The sequence below is a fragment of the Marmota monax genome, unplaced genomic scaffold (genome assembly GCF_021218885.2).
Source record: "Marmota monax isolate L192 unplaced genomic scaffold, Marmota_monax_Labrador192_F-V1.1 WCK01_AAM20220418_F8-fsc00142, whole genome shotgun sequence".
In the NCBI taxonomy this organism is placed as follows: Eukaryota; Metazoa; Chordata; class Mammalia; order Rodentia; family Sciuridae; genus Marmota; species Marmota monax.
Genome location: NW_026692025.1, coordinates 1,038,830 through 1,060,945, shown reverse-complemented (window position 1 = coordinate 1,060,945; position 22,116 = coordinate 1,038,830). Strand labels below are relative to the sequence as shown.

General features: G+C 43.3%; 1 protein-coding gene across 4 annotated transcripts in view; it reads right to left on the bottom strand.

Moving 5' to 3' along the window:
* Positions 1-12,690: 12,690 nt before the first annotated feature.
* The window catches only part of Gab3 (GRB2 associated binding protein 3), a 63,704-nt gene continuing 54,278 nt past the window's right edge, over positions 12,691-22,116 (bottom strand). For 2 of the 4 annotated variants that reach the window (XM_046452512.2, XM_058582290.1), the window contains exons 9-11: positions 17,284-17,400; positions 15,711-15,823; positions 12,691-15,614 (exon numbers count right to left, since the gene is read on the bottom strand). In XM_046452512.2, the coding sequence (XP_046308468.1) occupies positions 15,590-15,614; positions 15,711-15,823; positions 17,284-17,400 (255 nt within the window). In that variant the 3' untranslated portion in view covers positions 12,691-15,589. Of the gene's footprint in view, positions 15,824-17,283; positions 17,401-22,116 lie in introns of all 4 variants that reach the window. The other 2 variants (XM_046452518.2, XM_046452525.2) reach the window with 1 other exon arrangement.

The following is a 22,116-nucleotide window of genomic DNA, read 5'->3' as shown; positions in this document are numbered from 1 at the left end:
CCGAACTCACAAAAACGGCCAAAGACTTTCAGCACCCTAGCAAATGTGGAATCAAGAAAAAGGTGACTTAGCCAGGTGTGGGGGGGTGCACGCCTGTAATCCGAGCAGCTGGGGAGGCTGAGGCAGGAGGATCGTGAGATCAAAGCCAGCCTCAGCAACTTAGAGAGGCCCTAAGCAACTCAGTGAGACCCCATTTCTAAATAAAAAAACAAACAGGGATGTGGCTCAGTGGTTAAGCACCCCTGGGTTCAATCCCCAGTACCAAAAAAAAAAAAAAACCCACAAAGAAAAGACTGAATCATGTGTCTCCGGTTTTGCAAGGCTGGCTGCAGTTTTTGTGGTTACAGCAGAAGAGAACACGAGGCAAGGAAACAAAAACCGGTAGGGGAATGTGAAAAAAGAGCATCCCTAGGAAGGGACCCATGTGCATACTGCAAGGAAGAGTGGCGTTGGCAGCATGACTGCCTGAAATTAAAGTAAGGGAGTGAAAGGGAGAGGGGAAGTCGCATAGACAGATGGTGAACTACAGCTGCGATTCAGATGATGGATGGGGACTCCCAGGGGCTCCCTTCAGTCTTCTGGAGCCAATTCCAACTTCCTCACAGGAGCCCTGTTTAGAATTGACAACGGGGAACAAAATGGTTGATTTTCTTATGTGCTGGTACCACCTATTCTGTTCTCAATACTGAAGTGGCTTGCTGTAGACAAAAGGCGGTATTTGTTTTAGGTGCAAATGCAAAAGAAAACTTTCCTCCAACCTGTGGAATGCCAACTAGGAGAATTAAAACTTAAACAGTTTTCTCTGCGTGCCAGGACGTCAATTCCATCATCAGGATGGGATTTGCTGTCCAGAGGAAATGATCTGGTAACCTTCTCTCAGAAGAAGACAGCAGCTCCACCTACAGGTCGCACTAGAACAAGCCACAAGATTGCAGAAGCTGCTTACTCACAAGGAGGAAACAGCAGAGGGGTCCTTTCCCACTGAGACCTATGAGACAGCACAGATGGAGCCTGGGTGCAACAGTGAGCGACCACCCAGTAAACGCTGAGTTTAAAGAGTGAGCTACTGTACCTTAGAAGAACAATACAGAGGTGTTAGAAGGAGTGCAGCCAGTGTTAGAGAAGTTTCTTCAGTGTGGACTAACTTGCTCTTGTTGGTCACACTACAATATCCCAGTTCTGCCAGGACGTAAGCCTCATGCACAGATTTCTTCAGGATTTGAGAGCTACTGATAACATTGTGCAACAAACATGTTCACCCTGCTCTGCCAAATCCTTGTACTCTATCAATTCTTATACCTGGGCATCACCAACAGCTTTCGGTATTAGACCTGAAGCAGGAAGCATGCTTTCTTTTGTATCCCACTGGAGGGCACTTCTCAGTTACTGTTTGCTTTTGAATGGCGAGAAATTAAAGAACTTTTGTCCTGGGAGCAAAAGCCATCTTCCAATGCTGCTCTGCTGTCTCAGGGTTTTAACTGCCCCCCCCCCATCACCACCACCACCACTCTTGGTGAGATTTGAGCAAAGACTGAAGAGGTCTGCACTTGGAAGAGAAGAAGGTCTTGCTGAAATATATTGATGATTGGCTTAGAGCAAGCCCCGTTTAGGAAAAATGTCCACTTGACACCATTTTGGTACTGAATCACCCAGTGTGCTATGGATACAAAGTGTCGCCCTAGGAAGGTCAGATTGGCAAGCAGAGAGTAGTTTACCTTGAGTTTTAATTTAAACAAGGAAAAGGGAGCTTGATGTCCAGTTGGAAACAATCACTAATGTCAAAGTCCCCATAAACAGGAGACGGCTGTGAGAGTTTCTAGGCGTGGCACAGAGTTCTGCCCAATCCAGGGTCCTAATTTTGGACGTAGACTTAAATCTCTCTTTATGAAGCCCTTCAAGGGCTGGACTCAGTCCTGACATTAGACCACTGAGTGCCAGCAAGCCTCTAACTCTGTCAAAGAAAATTGACATCAGCATAGCCCAAGGGTGGCTTGAGTCTCGAAAGCACTCCAAGTTGTAAGTCCACAAAAAACAAGACATAGTTGTATGTCTACTTGTTCAGGTGCTTGGAGATTGTCCTGGACCTATAGCTTCTTTCTTCAAACAACTGGAACAAACAACCAAAGGATGGACACGCTGAGTCTGAGCAGTCACTCAGAGACATCTTACATAAGTCAGAAAAGTCCACCTTGGGACAGGCCAGTAGGGTACCTGTGCCTCAGCAGGTTGTTTGGTTTGGGGGTTTGGGGACACTGGGGACTGAACCCAGAGGTGCTTTCCCACTGAGCTACATCCCCAGCCCTTCTGAATTTTTATTTTGAGACAGGGTCTCACTAAGTTCCCAAGGCTGGCCTCAAACTTGCGATCCTCCTGCCTCCGTCTCCCAAGTCACTGGGATTACAGGCATGAGCCACTGTGCCTGGCTGAAGCCAGTCTCAAAACACCTACATGAAGGGACATGTTGTAGCATGAATGAACTGGCAGTTTGGATATGGTCTTTCTTGATGGAAGACCCTTTCTAGCTTCTGTGGTCACTGTTCCACCTTTTAAATTAGAAAACAAAGGCATAATTGAACGATATGTGTGGTTGGGTCAGATGTTAACTATCTTGGGTCCCTGTGCTCTTTCCAGGTTTGCCCACCTGACTTACGAGCCACTCTACCCCTTCCATCCTGGTGGACCTGAGGACCTGAAGAAAAGAGCACCAAGAAGTTAAAGGACCATATGATTCACTCTTAACAACCCACTATCCAGTGGCGCTTGCAGAGTAAAGCCTTGGGTCCATTCCTCTAGAGCAAAGCAAGTTCCACCAATGGAAGACACTTCTGGTCCTTCTTTGGAGTCTCTCCGGACCTGCACACCAGGAGAGGATCCTAAATATTTATTTGGAAGAACAAGATAACTAAGACAAGGAATTATGAGGATACGAACCCCTCTGATTATGTCTCTGATTTTCCACATGCCGCACACTTGATAGGACGAAGCCCAAATTAGGATAATTCAGACTTTGGCCACCACTGCCAAAGTGAATTATCACTGAACTTGTCACCCCAAGCGTCATCCACGCATGACATGGGGGTCGGCTACTTCAACCTTCATGTGTTGCCTCCGATCTCCGAGGCTGTGGGAAACACGACCCTGATGAGCAACCGGGAATTGTGTACCATGTCACAATCACCAAATGCCCGATCCCACTTCTGCCTTGAAATGGTCTCCTAGAATCCATCCCCTATGCATCCTGGACTCAGGTCTGCAAGCTCCTGAAATGCCATCCCCTCCATAAAACGATCTCAATCCAGACCCTTGCCCATCGCCAGCACCCCTTCTACTCCTTCTGTCCCCACCTCCCACTGCCTGTCTAGACTCCTGTGTCCTCAAATGCTCCCCAACAAGCACATCCACCCACCCCTTGGCCTACGTATAGTGTTACTGCTGAACCGTATGGATGGGTCTCCTCTCGATTTCTGTCATAGCCCTACATTCCAGAGCCGAGCCTTCGGAATCAATCTTCAAGAGCAGTCCTTGCACCGGGTGCACCACGTGAAGTGGGGCTGGGCCTCCATCAGGCGCCCTCTACAACTGGTGGCCTGAGTCATTAGTATCAGAGTATAGCTGGCCTGGCTTTGTCTGTGGTCTCTTCCTTCCTGACAGAGCAGGTCACTTCCACCATTTGCTCTGTAAGCCAGATGCTGCTATCAGGAAAGTAGGGGCATATGAGGGGAAGAACCCAGCTTTCTGGGCTCTGGACTCACCCCGCCTTGCTTTGCAGATTGCTAAGAACTGGGCTGTGCTCCCAGCATAACCACCCACCCCCACCATAACCAGCATCTGCTACTATCACTCCCCACCTGCCGTAAGTGGAATCTGGGGAAATGCTGAACTTCTTCTGCATTATGGTCGCCATGTAACGTCCGGCAAATCACCACTTCCAGAGTTAGCATTTCTTGCTCTGTCTCAAAGCATCGTTTGTTCCTCGGAATTAAATTGCATCCTCCATATGGAAGGCCATCCACAAGTATTTAAAGGATTCTAAATGGTGACAGTTGAGATGGTCACCAGGGCCAGGAGTTCTGGAGTGTGACACAGCTGAATTCGGACCCACTTCTGCCTCACTCTAGCAGAGTGAAGTCTGGACAGTTATGTCACCTCACTGAGCTTTGGTGTCCTTGTCTATGGAACACTCCCTCGTACATTCTCCCGAAAGATGAGTGAGAAACGAGACACGTATGTGAAGCTCCCAGCACAATTTTTTAGCATATTGCCTTTTATATTTCTGCTTTTTGTTTGGATTTGCTTGGCAGTGCTGGGGACTGAACCCAGGGCTTGGTGCATGCCAGGTGAGTGTTTGACCACTGAGCTATGCCCAGCCCAGCCCAGCCCAGCCCAGCCCAGTCCAACTTTTTACTTTATTTCTTTTTTTCTTTCTTGGGGTGCTAAGGATGGAACCCAGGCCCTGACACATGCTCAGCAATTACTCTTTCACTGAGGTACATCCCCAGCCCTCCCAGCACAGTCCTTTGCTCTAAACCAAGGCTGCCATATTGATTGGCAGCTTTTGATGTTCTCTGGTAACCTAGAGCCTGGGGGCCACACAGCTCTATCCTGACAGACCCAGAAGGGACCCTCCAGCCTGGCCTTTTCCTGGACCTTGCCAGTAGGGTCTCTTGGTGCATGCCAACCAGTCTGGAGATCCCGAGAAAACCCAATACGGAAAGGCATTCTGAATGGTAGTAAACTGCAATGCTGGCTGGGATCCTAACTTTGCCTGCTGAGAGGTGGATTCTGGGGCTGGGGTTGGTGTGTCCAGGCCAAGAAACCCCCAGCACACCTGGGCCCCCTTCATTAGTTACCAGGATCTTGCATGGGTAGGGAGTGATGGGACCAAGCCCCACTCCAGCAACAGTAATGCCCCTGGTTCCTACTCTTGTGCCCATGTGTTGGGATAACCCTGTCCTCCTTGCCATTTATACCCCAACCACCTATTTATCAAATTTGATTACACCTTGATTTCTATCTTGAAATATGTGTCCCCATGGAGTGTTGCCAACCTGACTCTCGATTTTCCAGGCCCACCTCAGCCAACCTCATTCCCGATTTGTCCAGGCCCTCCTCATCCTCCACTGGGGAGATGGAAAGTTGCCATGAAGCAGTATGCAGATAGTGTCTGTGCTCTGTTCAAACTCCCAGTGAATTAATCCCCCCCCCCCAACTCTTTGATAGTGACAAAGATCACTGGAGGATCAAGGTTTGCCCCAGCCCCAGGGACTGTGGACAGGGGACCAGTCAGCAAGGTGGTCAGCAATGAGGTTGCTCCCATGAGCAGAGGCATAATTTTTCAGGACCAAATGGAATTCTAGGGTCAGGTCAGGCTTGAAGGGAGCTACCGTAAGTCCAGTGACCACCTGTGTGTCTCCACAACCCAGGCAGTGCTCATTTGCACACACCATGAGGCTGCACTTCCTGAGGCATTGATTCCGTCAGTAGACTAGGGGATCTCTGGGGCTTCTGGGTGGACCAGCTTGGAAGCAAGGAAGCATGTAGTGATCCATTTATGGAAGCATACTGGGGTGTCCCCATGGGCTAAGGGGAGGTGCTCCGTGAACGTGGTGGTTGGCATGGAAAACAAGAGGCCTGGAGAGGGGTGTGCTGCAGCACCAGCTACGGGAGAGCCCACCTACACATGGGCCTCTTTGCGCAGGCGTAATGGGTGTGTCCAGTTGCATTGTGGGGGAAGGGGGTGGAGTTTCGTAGGGTTCTTTATTACTTGGACGCAGCGCGAGGAGGGCGGTTGGTGGTGTTTGAGGTTGGTGAGGGCGAAGCTGCGGTAGCCATGGAGGCCCCAGGTGGTGGTGCAGAAGGTACTGGTGGTGCAGCGGGGCATGAAGATGGCCAGGGTGGCCATAGAATCCTTGCTGGCCAGGGTGGCCTTGAAATCCAAGATGTCCTGGGTGTGGCTGGTGGCGTTGGTCCTGAGCGTGCCAACATTGGAGGTATTCCACACGTTGGGCTGGTACCTCTTGCCAGAGCCTTGCCTGTGGCCAGAAGGCAGGTTAGGCACCTGCATGAATTGTATCCTTTAGCAGGACAGTAAAGTTTAGGAGATTGGAAGAGACCAAAGAGACATTGGGGTGGGGCGGAATAGGGATTCAGAAAGTGGAACCTGGCAAAGATCAATAATATCTTGAAGGAGAAGCCCAAGGGGGCTAGACGAAGTCCAATGTGGCCTGGGAGGACAGGGGGACATGTGTGGATGACTTGAGAATACAGGAGGATGAGAAACAGTCCCGAAGGGAGTCGGGAGGAAAAATGCTGGGGTGAGAAGATGGAGTGGAGTGTGGCAGGCATCGTGTGAGGGTTGGATTGAGGAAATTTTCAGGAAGGAGGCTGAGGCTTGAGGTCACTGGGGTGGACCTAGGTTTAGCCTGAGGGCTGTCTGGGAGAAAATGGGCATAGTGGGTCAAGGAGGCCTGAAGCAGAGGCAAAGTCAATAGAGGATCATGCCTTAACCAATTCTCCACCAGCACCCTCAGAGTACCTTTCCTGTGTCCCATAGAAGCGGAGGTTGCTGAACGATCCTTGGCTACTTATGAAGAACATCTTGCCGTTCACAGAGAGTTCACAGTGGATGGCAGCTTCCTGATTGTGTCAGTCCTAGAAGGGATTGGGTGGGAGGGTATCCACAAGCACTCAGATGGAGGGGCATTTTAATGGAGATAGAGTGTTAGGTCTAAAGAGAGGGTATGCTGCCTGGATGTGGGTGACAGCTCCCATTATTAACTTGATTTTAATTTTCTCTCACTTTTAGTAGTTGGATTGCTGAAGACCCTTGCAGCCTCCAGACTTCATTCACCTCCTTTCTTGACCACCTTTCCCAGCTGTTGCGAACCATGCAGCACTTTGGGCCACTGTTTCCCCCTGCATCTCTGCTAGGAAAAGGGGGCTGAATCCTCATGTCCCAGGTCAGACAGTGCATATTTCCCTAGGACTTTGATTTCTGGATTGATTGCCACTTTATTTTTGAAGCCTAGTTTTTGTGCCTACACTTATCACTTGCTTTGTTACGCAGTTGTTGGAGGGGGAACACAAGTAAATGTTTATTTTCTGTTTTATTTGCAGAAAATAAAGTTGAGCAGTAATTCCATGTTTGAGTTTCTTTTCAGATACCCTATCTCCCAATTTTCTTGCTTTTGTTCTTGTCTGGAAAGGGAGTTAGTTTTTTCACATGCAATTGCTAATCAGTAGTCTGCTAAATGCTTCCGGGGAACCCTCTGGATAGTAGGTTTCTTTTTGTCTGAAGCTCTTGATGTATAGTACATCAAACTTTGTGTGATTGTCCATCCAACACCCAGCTAAGACTAGAATCAGTCATCTGTCCTGAATCCACAGATGAACAGTGGAGGCTGCTGAGCTACTTTAAAACCCAGGTTAGGTTGCATCACTCCACCATCCCAAACCCTCCATGAGTTCCCCTCTTACTCAGAGTCAATCAGATGCCCTTTTGGTGCCCTGCAAAGTCTAATGTGATTGACTCTGACCTCCCCTCCCAATCTCCCCCTGGCTTACACTGATCTACCCACACTAGCATCCTTCTCCATGAAACATACCAGGTCCACTCCTGCATCAAGTTATGTCAGATTCATTCCATTTGTACTGGATCTTTCCTGTCCAAAAATAACTCTTTCCCCAGGGTTCTACCTGATTCACTCTGATCTCCTTCAGGTCCTTCTCAAATATTAACTCCTCAGACCTTTATAACCACCCAACCTCCTTTTTTTCTGGGTTATTTATTATATCTGCAGCTCCTAGAAGAGTGATACCTTGGCCCAGAATAGCCCCAGGCAAGCTTGCTACTAATCATCCATGTTCTGTTTCACACCCAGGTCTTTTCAAATGCTATCTTCTTTTCCTAATATCCTCCAGCTTGCTTCAACTCCCTGATTTAACAAGTGGGGGCTAACACTTGATGGGCACATGGGAGATAGAACCTGGAAAGCAAGGAGTGACAGATTCTAAGGAGTTTGTGGAGTGGTGAATTAATTCACTGGGGGATTTGAACAGAGCACAGACCCTAACTGCCATACTGCTTCATGGCAACTTTCCACTTCCCCAGTGGAGGATAAGCTGAGGTGGGCCTGGGCAAATCGGGAGTGAGGTTGGCAACACTCCATGGGGACACATACTTACAGATGGAAATTGATGTGGAATCAAATTTAATAAATAGGTGGTTGGGGTATAAATAGCACAGAGGGCGGGGCTATCCCAACACATGGGCAGGAGGGAGGGGGTATTGCTGCTGGGGGGGATGGTCCCATCATCCCCTCCCCGTGCAGGGCCCAAAGCAAGGCACTAATGAAGGGGGCCCAGGTGTGCTGGGGGCATCTTGGCTCAATGATCTTCCCCACAACACCTGATCTGGGGCTCTGCCCCAGATACTCAGGCTGGAGCCAGCCACACCCCTTGATGGGGGCTGTGGACAGCTTGGCTCAGGACTGAGAAGCCCCCTCCCACCAATTCCACCACCCTCAGCCGTTGCTGGACATGAGGCTGATGATCTGCTCCAACTTCTGGCGCAACTTGTGCTTCCGACAAGACGCATCCCTGTCCAGGGCAGCGAGAATCTGGAGGAGAAGGGTCCCCTGGATCTGGACTCAAGGGGAAGGCCCAGCTCTCCCTATCAAAGCCCCCCACTTCCCAGCTGGGCTCTTCTGTCCTGCATGACTCAGCCCATCCACTCCCTGCAGCCCCTGTGGGAAGCTCATGGTTCAAATCTCTCACCTCTGAACAAACCCACCAGTTCACCTTGACTCCCAGCACCTTCCAATTATGGAGCTTTCTACTCTGTACGGCCAGCATGCAGCCCCTTCCCAAGTGTAGTCTAGACTCACTGTACGGACTGCCCCCTTCCCATGGCCTTCTAGCCCCAAACCTCCTCCACCCGGGCCTCTCTTGTTTAGGTCTCCGTGATCTCATTGCCAGACCCGGGGAGTGTGCTATAGTTCCATCCTCCTTGACCAGCTGTAGCACCCTGCAGAGAAGGCCGCTCTCCTCTGCTTGACCCTGAGGGGGTCCTTCCTCAGGCTGTAGGACTCCTTGAGACACTCTTGGGTTCCCTCCCACCCTGCTGCCAGAGCCTCTTCTCCTCTCTGATCTCTGAGTAGCCCAGGGCTGCACGCTTGGGCCACACACCCCTCTGAACCCACTCTGACTTCCCTCGGTAAGCCCACCCATGGTCAGGGCTTTAAATGCCTTGTACTGGCTCACAAAGGTGCATTTCCAGCCCACACTTTCCCCCAAATTCCAGACCCAATATCCAGATGCCTACTTGGCATGTCAAGTCTCTTAGCCCTCTTGGCTATAGAACAGTACTTGGTTCAGCCTCCCCAGACAATCCAGTCTACCTGGGCACTCTTCCTCCTACCCAACCTGAGAGTGCTCTGAGGTTTCCCCAGGGCTTTCCCACTTTCCACGGAAGGCCTGAGTGGGGCTGAAGAACTCCCGGTCTCTGTCCCTAACCCTATCATAGGACTGTTCCACCCACAGTCTTTCCATCCTGCGTTTATGGCAGTGGAGCCTGTCCTGCCAATTGCTTAGGCAAAACCCCCTGCAGTCACCCTTGGCTCCTCTGTTTCTCTCCTGGCCCACATCCAATCCTTAAGCAAACTCTGTCATTATGTCTGAATGATCTGGAATCCAAACACATCTCACCATTTCTGCTGCCACTCTGCTCTGAGCCACAATCTTCTATTACCTGACTGAGTCCTGTCACCTCCTACCTTGTTTCCTTGATTCTAACATTAGACCTCTTACAGTTGATTCTCAATAGAGAAGCTACTGAAATTTTTCTTTTCAAGGTGTTAGCCTGATCACATGTCTATCCTACACAATTTTCTTCACAAGCCCTGTTCTCACTCAGAATATCAGTCAAAATCCTTACCATGTAGGCAAGGGCCTATTATAATCTGTGGGTCCTTTATTACCTCTCTATCCCTCTACCCTACTGTCTCTTGCTTACTCCATGCAACCACAATAGCCCCTCAGCTTTGCCTTCAGCATTCCAGGGTTTCTGCTGAATGAGGGCATTTTGTTCTGTTCTCTCTGCCTTGGCCTTCATCTCCTTCAATTCTGCTCAATTTTCACTTCATCCTTGTCCATAAAGCAGCTGGCCCCCCACAGACCAATGTATAACCAATTCTTCTCCTGCTGCTCTTTCTCTCTGTACCATATCAGTAATCTTCTAAAATAGAGTACAGCATATAAATTTGGTTCATTTTTTTCTGTTTGCTATCTCATCTATGTCTTTGGTTTAACATTCTTGCAACTACCATGGCATAACAAACCACTCCCAAAGTTAGTGACTTAAAACAACAACACTCATTTCTTTTGCACACTTATCTCCAATTTGGACAGTCCCTGGGGGTAAGGCTCATGTCTACTCATGTGGCACTGATTCAATGGTTAAATCAAGAGCTGGAGGAATGGGATGGAGGAATCTACTTCTGAGAGATGTTAACACAAGGTTTCAAATTTTGTGCTCACTGCCAGCTGGGACATTTTAGCAGAATCTGAGGTACCTTGATTCCTTTTCACATGCCTCCTCACAGTATGATGGTGGCTGTGTAGCAAGACTTGAATATGAAGTATCCCCCAAAGACTCATATTTTAAAGGTTTGGTCCCCATTGCAGCAATGTTCAGAGGTGGGGCTTTTGGGAAATGACTGGATCATGAAGACTCATAAGTGGATTAATCCATTGATAGTTGAATGGACTACTGGTAGGTGGGACCTAGTTGGGGAAATAGTCACTAGGTGTTTTCCCTGGAAGATTATTTCTTGTCTCCCATCTCCTCTCTCTTCCTGGCTGCCATAAGCTGAGCATCTTTCTTCTACCCTTATATTATGGTGTCCTGCTTCACCTCAGGCCCAGAACAATGAAGCCAAGTGACCATGAACAGAAATCCCTGAAATCATAAGCCAAAATAAATCTTTCCCCCTTTAAGTTGTTTATGCCAGGTATTTTGGTCATAGTGATGAAAAGCTAATTAAAATTCCTTGTTTGTCCCAGCCTCAGAAGTCAGGGTCCCTTCTGATGTCCTACCCAACTTCCAGAGTAGGGGACACAGATTCCACTTCTTTTATTTCTATTTCTTTTAGTGGTACTCGGGATTGAATGCAGGGGCACTCTACCACTGAGCTACATCCCCATTTTATTTTTTAGAATTTTTTTTAGTGAGAAGGGTCTCACTAAATTTACCAGGCTAGCCTCAAACTTGTAATCCTCGAGCCTCAGCATGGAATTGCAGGTGTGCACCATTGTTCCCAGCTACAATCCACTTCTTAATAGAGAGTATCTAAATTCTGGAAAAGCAAGATGAATAAGAAAAATTATTGCTACCATTTTTAAGGAAGGCCATGTACTAAAATTGGGTCCTTAAAAGCTGAAGCACAATTATGGGAGAATCAGAATAAGGAAGAGGAAGAATCCAAGTGAGGGTGCAATCTCAGAGGGAGGAAAGATTTAACTAGGTCCCACAGAACTCTGGAGTGTAATTCCTACTTAAAGTTTGTCCCAACATGAGATAAAGAAGTTATGATTTGGTAATGTTGCACCCTTCAATTGGGAAGGTAAGGGGACTCAATTCTGAGGCACTTCTAGTTCTCTGCTCAAGCAGTTCTAGGAGTGTGGGCTGTTAGAATCAGGAGCAAAATGAGGCTTGGAAGGATTACACCAAACAGAAGAAGGGGTCACAGAAAGTTTGAGTGGAGCACCAAAATTGCCCACTACCTTCTGTCAGAATGTAAGTTTCTTAATGAAAGACCTTTATTTTACTTACTCTTGTATCCCAAGTGCCTACCACATACCTATCTCTAAAATTTGTTGAATTGAATGGAATTGCGAATGGACATAAATATTTATTCTGCCTTTTGTGCCTTGCTGCTAAAAGTATTCCACATCCAAGGTAATAAGTTTTCCTGTAACTTATAATACTTTTTATAGTCATGTTTCTTACATTAACTTAATAATGCCCCTGGAGTTTTTTTCCTTCAAGATAATTGGGTTGTTGGGGTGTAATTTACATATAGTGAGTGTACAAATATTAAATTTATGGGTTGATACATTTTTGCATATGTATACAATCATATAACCACTGTAGATTAAGAAACAGAACATTTTCATTATTCCAGAAAGCACTCTCTCATGTACCTGTTTCATCTAATCCCGAGTTTACCCTTACTGTCTTGGTTTGGTCATCCCCACCTTTCTTCACAGCCTAGAGATGCCACTAATCTAGCATCCAGGGCTGCTGGGAGCATCGGCCACAGAGAAAAGGGAGGTGATTGCACAAAGAACCCTGCTGGGGAGAGGTGGGCCTAAGGCTGTTGCTTTTGTTATATAATGATAAGGTCATGTTATACATTGTGTTAGGGAGAGCAGTTGAATTTACTGACAAATATTGAAACTAGTTTCTGACAAAAAAGATGTCAAGATGTGGTTTGAACTGAGCAGAAGCAGTATTAATGACAGCCATCTGCTCAACTGTTTATAGCAAGGTAACATACATTGCACATGAATCTAATTAAGTTTGTTGTACTCGATAAAATAGTGATGAAGCCTATTTTCAAATACTCAGCTTCCTAAATGTGTTCCTTATTTAAATCTGGTGTTATCACTTAAAACAAAAGAGAACTTAAGTTGTGATTTCTCCGTATAAGACTTTATTAATGCCAGAAATTAAACAGTAAGAGCAGAGTGAATTTGAAAAATCTGTGTGATTGTAGGTACAAAGTTGGTATAAACAGGGAGCAAGGAGGAGAAAGGCAGGCCTGAGGAGAGCCTTCAGTCTGAACATGGACCTATACATCATAATGATTCAGCTGATCCTTGCTCCATGAAATGGCCTATACAGTGACACTAACTGGATAGCTCTGTGCCTTTATATCCAGGCTGTGTGCTGGGCCTCAGGGTTCCTCCCTCCCCAAGGAATGCTTAACTCCCTCTATTCCTGGGTTTGTGATTTCAGAGTTGAGACCCTTCTGTTTTCCATCATGCACTGGAAATGAAAGAAACAGAAGCTAATAGAAATGAGGGATTAATTGCTGTGTTGCCCTGTTATATTGATTCCAGAGCCTTTCAGGAAAGATCTACTGTTCAGTGTAAAGACATACCATAATGGTTTCTGCTATCATTGTGTAACAAACCCCCGGCCCTTGGTCAGAAACACAGCCCTGTCTTACATATATATATATATATATATATATATATATATATATATATATATATATATATCAATTGTCTCCACCAGAAAACAAGATTTGGCTGGCACCATTTTGACTTAATGGTGCCTTCCTCAGGAGCATATGCTGCTGTCAGCTCAAAAACTACCTGTACTTTCTTTGCCTGCATCATCATGATTTTTGCATAGCCATCCTTTAGTAGTTTTGTCAAAGCAGGACATAATTGCATATACCCTGGAAATGATGAATGGTGTCAACCTTTAACATAGAGAGCACCTATTTGGAGCATTCCTGTTTTTAATTAATCACATCCAAACAAGTCATACTACTCTTGTGTATATTGCTTCATTTATAAATACATTCTTGGAAATGCTTTGTAGGAAAGAGATTTCTTTTTTCTTCCTTTCTTTCACCAATTCAATGATATTTCACTACTGACATAATTTCAGCTGTAGTTTTTCTTCTTCAATCTGGTGTCATTCTTGACCCCCAGGGCTACGATTTTTCTGTAGCAGCCTTTTTCCAGGTAATTAAAGATCCAAACACAATCCCCCCCTCCACATAAAGCTACCATCTACAGGAAATGGCAATCTGTAGCCCTGGTTCTTTTCCTGTGACTCCGTGATTTTTTTTGTCACACACATGAGGAAGAAGGCAGCTCCTTACAGGCTCTGGCCTATGTTTTGTTGTGATATGGAGGTGGCTGTGAGATACAAGGACTGGGGAGCCTTCTCCTTGCTTTGTCTAGGTTCATTAGGGACCCTGGACTCAGTTTAAAGTACTTGGCAATTTTCCCTGCTTTACAACACAAGGAAAATGATGTCACCAGAATCTACTGCTATGAAAATCAAAGTGACTTCTTGTATGGTCTGAAAAAACAAGACTTACATATTTTCTTACCATTCAGTCAGTTGAAACCCTGAAATCCTGTGGTAAAGCATACAACTGCACCAACTGCAGTGAGTGTTTGCTTCCTATTTGGTCAATCCTTATACAGTATCTGTTTAGTTCCTCATTGTTCAGATATGTATTATGGCTCTAGGTTCTCAGAAGGATTAAGAAGGGGTATTAAATAAAATTCCATGCCCAACTGAGACCCTCATTCTGGGCTCCCTGGGTCCATTATCCACCGAGGATGAGATGATACAATGCCCCCATTTTATGGAATGTTCAAAGTCTCAGGATCTGTCATTTTTCAATCAGAAGGGAAAATTGGCCAAAATTTCAGACAGATCATCAGGAGGTATTTCTAATTGTAACTACTGAAAATGTAGAGTTTCAATTGAACATTGCAAAAAGAACTCCTCCCTGTACATGTATACCTTTTAAGAATCAGAGCACTTGCTCAGATCTCTATGAAAGGAAGAGGGGATGATAGCTCATCTTTTGTTTGCAGGTGTTCCCCCAAATGATCAGTTTTGTCAATTTCCTCAGAGGTAGTATAAGATAGTGGAATGAGTTTGCAATTGGCAGCCTGGACAACTCTAAGCTTGACTCTGTATCTTAGCCCCATGAGTGATCTTGGTCAATGTGTTCCCTTCTCTGGTTCTCAGTTTTCTTCTCTTCAAAGTGGCAGTAGCATCAGATTCTGCCATGCATAGCTTCTGGGGCCTTTTAGAGGAAGGGATGAGATGATACATAAGAAAGCATGCTGGGAAAATGCCAACAGCAATGGAACAGCAGCTTAAACACAAATGTCTTTATAGCCACCAGTGTCATCAGATATGCTGCTCATCATGGAGCCTGGGATCCATTGCCCATCACTCAAATTGCATCTCTTTAGGGACAGAAATGTTTGATCTGATAGAGTCATAAGAGTAAGGAGTGTAAATTCTGTGACCATTGCTGAGCTTGATCTCAACTGTGTCTTCAAGGGCTATGACAAAATGGTCTTCAGGGTACACTTTACTAGAATAATTTGGTTCTGATCAAAGCACAGGATATCAGACAAAATTTCAGGTATTGGAGGCAAACAATGTCAGCCTGTTGGCCGTAATACCGGCACCAATCTTTGCTCCAAATACTCCACTTGAAAATTTTGTAACAGAATATTTGGAAAAATGTTCTCTAAAGTCTTGTTTTTATTGCTCTTACCATTCCTGAATTAATGGCATTTTTTTACATCTCAGTCTGTGGTTGTGGAACCCTTCATCTCTTCCTTTTGTGACGGTGGAACCATTGCAAGCATCTCTGAGGCTGGAGAAATGACCTTCTGTCACAGGCTCTGGAAGTGGGGGTAAAGGGGTGTGGGTTGGCCCCCTTCATACCTGCTTGAGAGGAAACTGCTGGATTCTCCTTTCCATCCAATGCATAAACAGATCCTTTCCTCCTAAAAGTTCTCGCCAATACCACACAAACTACACATTCTCTCTTGGTTTTGACCTGTGTTGACCATTGGTGTGTTTTTAGTGAAAAAAAAATGCAAACGGAACCCCAAGCTTCCCAGTTTCACACCTGGCCCAGACCCACACATCTCACACTTTGGATTGCCTTTCATCCGTCCACTCCTGCTTGGTGTTCTGGAGAGCTTGTGTCTTCTGCTCATCCACTTGGACATAGTCTACTCTTTGCTCTTCTGAAAGAAGAAGTTTCTGAAGAAGGACAAAAAGTTTTCATTACATCTAATTTTTAAAAATCAGGATAGTGCCTACCTTTCTGTGGTAGGTTATACTGTAATCTTTACTATTTATTCCCTCTTCCTTCCTGCAGAAACATTATGCTCTAGATGTATGTGTGTGAACATCTCTTAACTTTAGCCATTTGGTTGGACCAATAGAATCCGAATAGAGTTGACACATGCCAATCCTAAGGAGAAGAGAAGCATTTTGGGATTCTCTAATTTCTCTTTTTTTTCCTCTGCCAGAAGCCCTGTATTGTAGATGACCTGGAACACAATATCCCTGCCTGAAATAGGCTTTCTCATGAGTAACAACTGAAAGAACCTTTGATCCTGTGTGTACCTGAAATTTGGGGGTTGTTTACTCTGCCTAAACTGACTAACATGCGTTTTGTACTTGTTGCTCCCACCCTTCTGACCAGCTTTTCTTGTGTATCTGTTCAGGTTTTTGGAATGATATTAAATGTGGAAAAGTAGGTATTCATTCAGCAAAAGGGGAAGGAGATCTTCCAGAGTTTTTTTTTTCCTTACACACACACAGAGAGAGAGAGAGAGAGAGAGAGAGAGAGAGAGAGAGAGAGAGAATCATATTGTACTTTCTGTTCAGTGAGCTGCTTTTTTTCACCAAATAATACATTGTTAGACACATTATGGGATTATGACCATCCCTCACTCAAATATATTAGTTGTCCATCTATCACTGTTAGTTCATTCCATGACTCAAACTGTGAAGTGTATATTATTTAATGGCTAGGATCACTTATGGGTATTAATCAATCAATCCTCCTAAGAGCTCTCATTGTAGATGTTAATATTTCTGATTCCTAATTTACAGATGAAAATACTATCTGAAGGATTTGAAACAGTCCAACCTGGCAATTCAAGGCCCTTTACTGAGGGGTTCTATGTCAACTACAGCTCCTTTTATCACTGCATAAAGTCTAGCCATACTAGCCTGTTACTTGTTCCTTAAACAGGCCCTTGCTATGCCTGGCCCATCCTCCTCTGTGTCTTATGAATTTTCTATAACTACTAGGGTATGAATCCTAGAAAAGCATGAATATAACATCTGTTTACACACATGCATGCAAAGAACATGCTCTAGAAAGAAATACACTAGGATTCCATTCTCTCTGGAAGGAAGGTTTAAGGTTCTTTCAATATTTTTCATTATACATCTGTATTCCTTTTTTAATATTTACTTTTTAGTTTTTAGTGGACACAACATCTTTATTTTATTTTTATGTGGTGCTGAGGATCAAACCCAGCACCCTGCGCATGCCAGGCAAGCACGTTACCGCTTGAGCCACATCCCCAGCCCACACATCTGTATTTCTAAGACCTCCTAAAGACAACACACATGGTTTGGCGATCAGAAAAATCTAAGCAGAAATGAGGTTCTCTGGGAATTCTCAGACATAAAATTCTTCCTACCTGCTGTACAGGGGCTGATGATGCTGAATTAAAGTCCAGGGCCAAATAATCCAGGCTAAACTTCTTTGTCCAGGTAAGAGCACCACTGCTCAGGGAGTTGGCTGTTTGGTGCTCCTCCTAGGAAACAACATCACAGGACTCTGGTTAATGAGTCAGGAGAGGAAGGTAAGTTGTGGCTCCATCCAAGTAGCTGCCACCAGATCACAAGAGAGTGGTCTGATAAGACCTGAACAAACCTGTCTGCACATGAGTGAGAGCTGGCATTTCAAACACAATATAGCCATTCAGCCTTAATATGAAACCATATAATTATTGGAAATGGTTTGCCAAAATTCCCTCATAAAAGAATTCACTTTATGGATCTGATAGGCTCATGATATTTTGGGGATTAACTCTTGATAAGATCAACTATACTTACTAAACTTCCAGTAAAAGTGTCCCAAATGCATTTAAAGGTACTTTATACAATGCGAAGAAACAGTTATAGTGAAACTCACCACCAAGCTTCAGAAGCAGCATACTAGGGAAGTGACTCTCCCCTCTACCATTTCCTCTTCTCCCCACTACAGGCAAAGCACTATCGTGAATTTTATGTTTACAACTTCTTTTCTTTCAAAGTGTAGTTTGATGAGCAAGCAAGTATCCTTAACACACTGTCCAGCTTCTGTTTTTGAATATCTTATCAATAGAATCTTATCATGTATTTTTTAGAAAATATTTTATGTATATTTTTAATTGTATATGAACACACAGTATCTTTATTTATTTTTATGTGGTGCTGAGGATCAAACTCAGTGTCTCACAAATGCGAGGCAAGGACTTTACCACTGAGCTACAGCCTCAGCCCCTTATCATGTATTTTTAAAAAAATATTTTAGTTGTCAATGGACCTTTATTTTATTTATTTTTATGTGGTGCTGAGAATCAAACCCAGGTCCTCACACATGCTGGGCAAGCACTCTACCACTGAGCTACAATCCCAACCCCTTATGGCTTCAATTTTTGCTCAAAATTATATAGTCCACACTCACCCATGTCGATGTGTTAGTTCCACTGCACTCATTTCCACCAGGACAGATTATTTCATTGCATGATTTATTTAATCATTCTGCTTCCAAAATATACTTGAGTTGCTCCCAGTTTGGGAGCTATTGCAAGCAATGTCACCTTGAGCATTTCTGCACCCGTGGGAGAATCTTGGACATTCACCCAGGAATAGAATTGCAGAGTTATAGGATGTACTCATCTTCAACCTTATTAAATAAATAAATTAAAAAAAAAACTACTTTCCATGATTGCAGATACACCAGTTTGCATGGGTGCCAGGAGTGTATAAGAAACTCCTTTGCTTCCCATCCTGGCAAACATTTGGTATTGTCAGTGCTGTTTTAACCTTTTTCCAGTCTGAGGTGGGTGAAGTAATACCTAATGGTGATTTGATTTTTTTTCCCATTTCCCTGATTATTAAGTAGCTTGGGCATCTTTTCATTTGTTGAAGGGCAATTTATTATTTTCTCCTCTGTGAATTGCCTGTTTTATTTTGGGCTTCATTTTGTTTGTTTTTGGCTTTTGTGCTGAAGTATTTGCATTTTTCTTATTCATCCTTGTACCAGGCCTACTTTGTGTTAATCATTGTTGATGTTAATGAGCGGGACAAATTCCATCCATTTTGTTCTTCTTCTAGAATGTCTTATGTAATCATCACCCTTTACATACACATTTTTAAATCAGCTTTAAATTTCCTCAAAAACTGCTGTTAGGGATTTGATATGATAATGTCTTTAATATTTAAATCTTCTTGTTCTGGAACATGGCCTACCTTTCCATTTATTTAAGTATCCTTAAAGTCTTTCAATAAAGTTTTTTAAAAAAAATATTTATTTTTTAGTTGTAGATGGACACAATACCTTTGTTTTATTTATTTATTTATATGTGGTGCTGAGGATTGAACCCAGGGCCTTGCACATGCTAGGCAAGCACTCTACCGCTGAGCCACAACCCCAGCCCCCAATAAAGTTTTAATGTTTTTGCTTATAACGTTGTTCACTGATCTCTTCTTAGATTTATCTAAAAATACCTATGATTTGTTATTATTGTAAATGGTAGTTTTTTTTTTTTTTTTTTTGGTACTGGGAATTGAACTCAGGGTCACTCAACCACTGAGCCACATCCTCAGGTCTATTTTGTATTTTACTTAGAGACAGGGTCTCACTGAGTTGCTTAGGGCCTCGCCATTGCTGAGGCTGGCTTTGAACATGTGATCCTCCCACCTCAGCCTCTGGAGCCACTTGGATTACAGGAGTGTGCCACCACACCTGGTGGTAGATTTTGTTTAAATCCAATTTTCTGTTTCTTACCACTGTATAGACATTCAATTGTCTTTTGTGTATTGATTCTATATACATCAACTTTTATATTTCATTAATTCTAATCATTTTGTTAATTACTTTATTTATAATTTAATTAATTGCTTTATCCTAAGTAGGTTATTTTGGGTTCTCTGGGTAGACAATTGCTTTATCTATGAATAATCATTGTTAGTCTTCTTCCTTTCTAATTATTATTCCTCTTGGTTCTTTAATTTATTCTCTATCATATACAATGCTGAATGGAAGTAGTTAAAGAGGTTTTCCTTGGGATGAGGTGTAGCTCAGGGATACAACACTTGGCTAGTATGTATCAGGCCATGGGTTCCACCCCTAGCACCACAAAAAAAGAGGTCATCCTTGTTTTGCATCTGATTTTAAAGGAAAGATTTTTAGTATTTAATCATTGAGTATGATACCTACTATAGATTCTGTAAGACTCCTTTTTATGAGATGTAGGAAAAGTCCTATTCCTTGTTTACTAATAGATTATTTTTATGAACAGTTCTCTCAAATGCTTTTTTTCTGCATCTAGTAAGATATCAGTATCATTTCCTCCTTTAATCAGTGCATGTAGTCACTTGATTTAATAGGTTCTCCTGGTTTATGGTTATAAAGCTCATTCCTCCGAGAATATTGGTAATAATATACTTCATCTTCTCTGGCTTTAGGTCACCACATTAATTTAATTTCAATCTCTATATATATTTGCCAAACTAAACATTTCATATAAATGGAATTATACAATATGTGGCCTTTTGTAATTGACTTCTTTTATTCAGCATATTGTTTTCAAGGTTAAAACACATTGTTTCAGGTATCAATACTTCGTTTCTTTTTATGGCTGTATAAACTTCTATCATGGAATTAACCAGTTGATGAAAGTGTAGGTCATTTTCATTTTCTGGTTATGGAAAATGCTGCTATGAACATTTGTGTATAAATATTTGGTTGAACATATTCTTTTTATAATTTTTAAAATCTCTACAATGAGCAAGATTGGCCTATAATTTCATACTTATTCTTAAAAATAAATGTAACTAAGGAGACAAAGACTTCTATGTTGAAAATTACAAAGATGCTACTGAAGGAAAGCAGAGAAGATATAACTAAATGGAAAAACAGCTATGTTCATTGACTGGAAGACTTAATGTTGTTAAGATTATAAGATCACCCAAAATAATTTGCAGATTGAAAATATTCCATATCAGAATACCAATGGAATTTTTTGCAGAAATATTAAAGTCTACCATAAAATTCACATGGAATCTTAAAGCCAAATAGCCAAATCAATCTTGAAAAACAAAAATGAAGTTTGAAGTCTCATACTTTCTTATTTCAAAACTTACTACAAAACAATAGTAGTGAAAATAGCATAGTACTGGCATAAATATGAATATGTAAACCAATGGAATGTTATACAGTCCACAAATAAACCCTCCTTGCAAATGCAGTCAATTGATTTTCATAAGGGCATCAAGACCATTCAATGAGGAAAGTATGCTCTTTTCAACAAATGGTATGAGGGAAACAAAAAGTCCACAGTCAAAAGGATAAAATTGAACTCTAACCTTATACCATATACAAAAATTAAGTCAAAAAAGATCAAAGATCTAAACATGAAAGCTAAAAATATAAAATTTTTAGACAAAATTTGGAAAAATCTTTATAACATTGGCTTTGGCAATGATTTCATTGATGTGACACCAAAAGCAAGGCAATAAAAGAAAAAAGATAAATATAAAGGACACTGTAAAGAGAATAAGAAGACAACCCACAGAATAAGGAAAATATTGAAAATTGTACAGATGATAAGGGTTTAATATTCATAATACATAAAAATTCCTACACCTCAAGAACAACAAAAACAAACAACCTAATTAAAAAATAAGCAAAATACTTGTTATGGTTTGGATATTAGGTGTCCCCAGAAAACCCATGTATGAGAATATGCAAGAGCATTCAGAGGTGAAATGATTAGCTTATGAGAGCTTTAACCTAATCAGCACTTAATCCACTGATAGGGATTAACTGGGTGGTAACCGCAAGCAAGTAGGGTGTGACTGGAGGAGGTGGTCCCTGGGGATGTGCCTTTGGGGTTTATAATTTGTCTATGATGAGGGGCGCTCTCTCTGCTTTCTGGTTGCCATGAGCTGAGCTGCTTTCCTCTACCACACCCTCCTGCCGTGATGTTCAACCTCACCTTCAGCCCAGGGCAACAGAATTGGCCATGTATGGACTAAGATCTCTGAAATTGTGAGCCCCAAATAAACTTTTCCTACCTTACATTGTTCTTGTCAGGTCCTTTGGTCACAGCAATGAATAAAGTAGCTAAAATAGTACTCAAACACATTTCTCCAAAGATAAATAGATGGCCAACAAAAACATGGAAAGATGCTTAAGCTCACCAGTGATTAGGAAAAAGTGAATGAACAACAATGACATAATACTTCACATCCATTAGAAT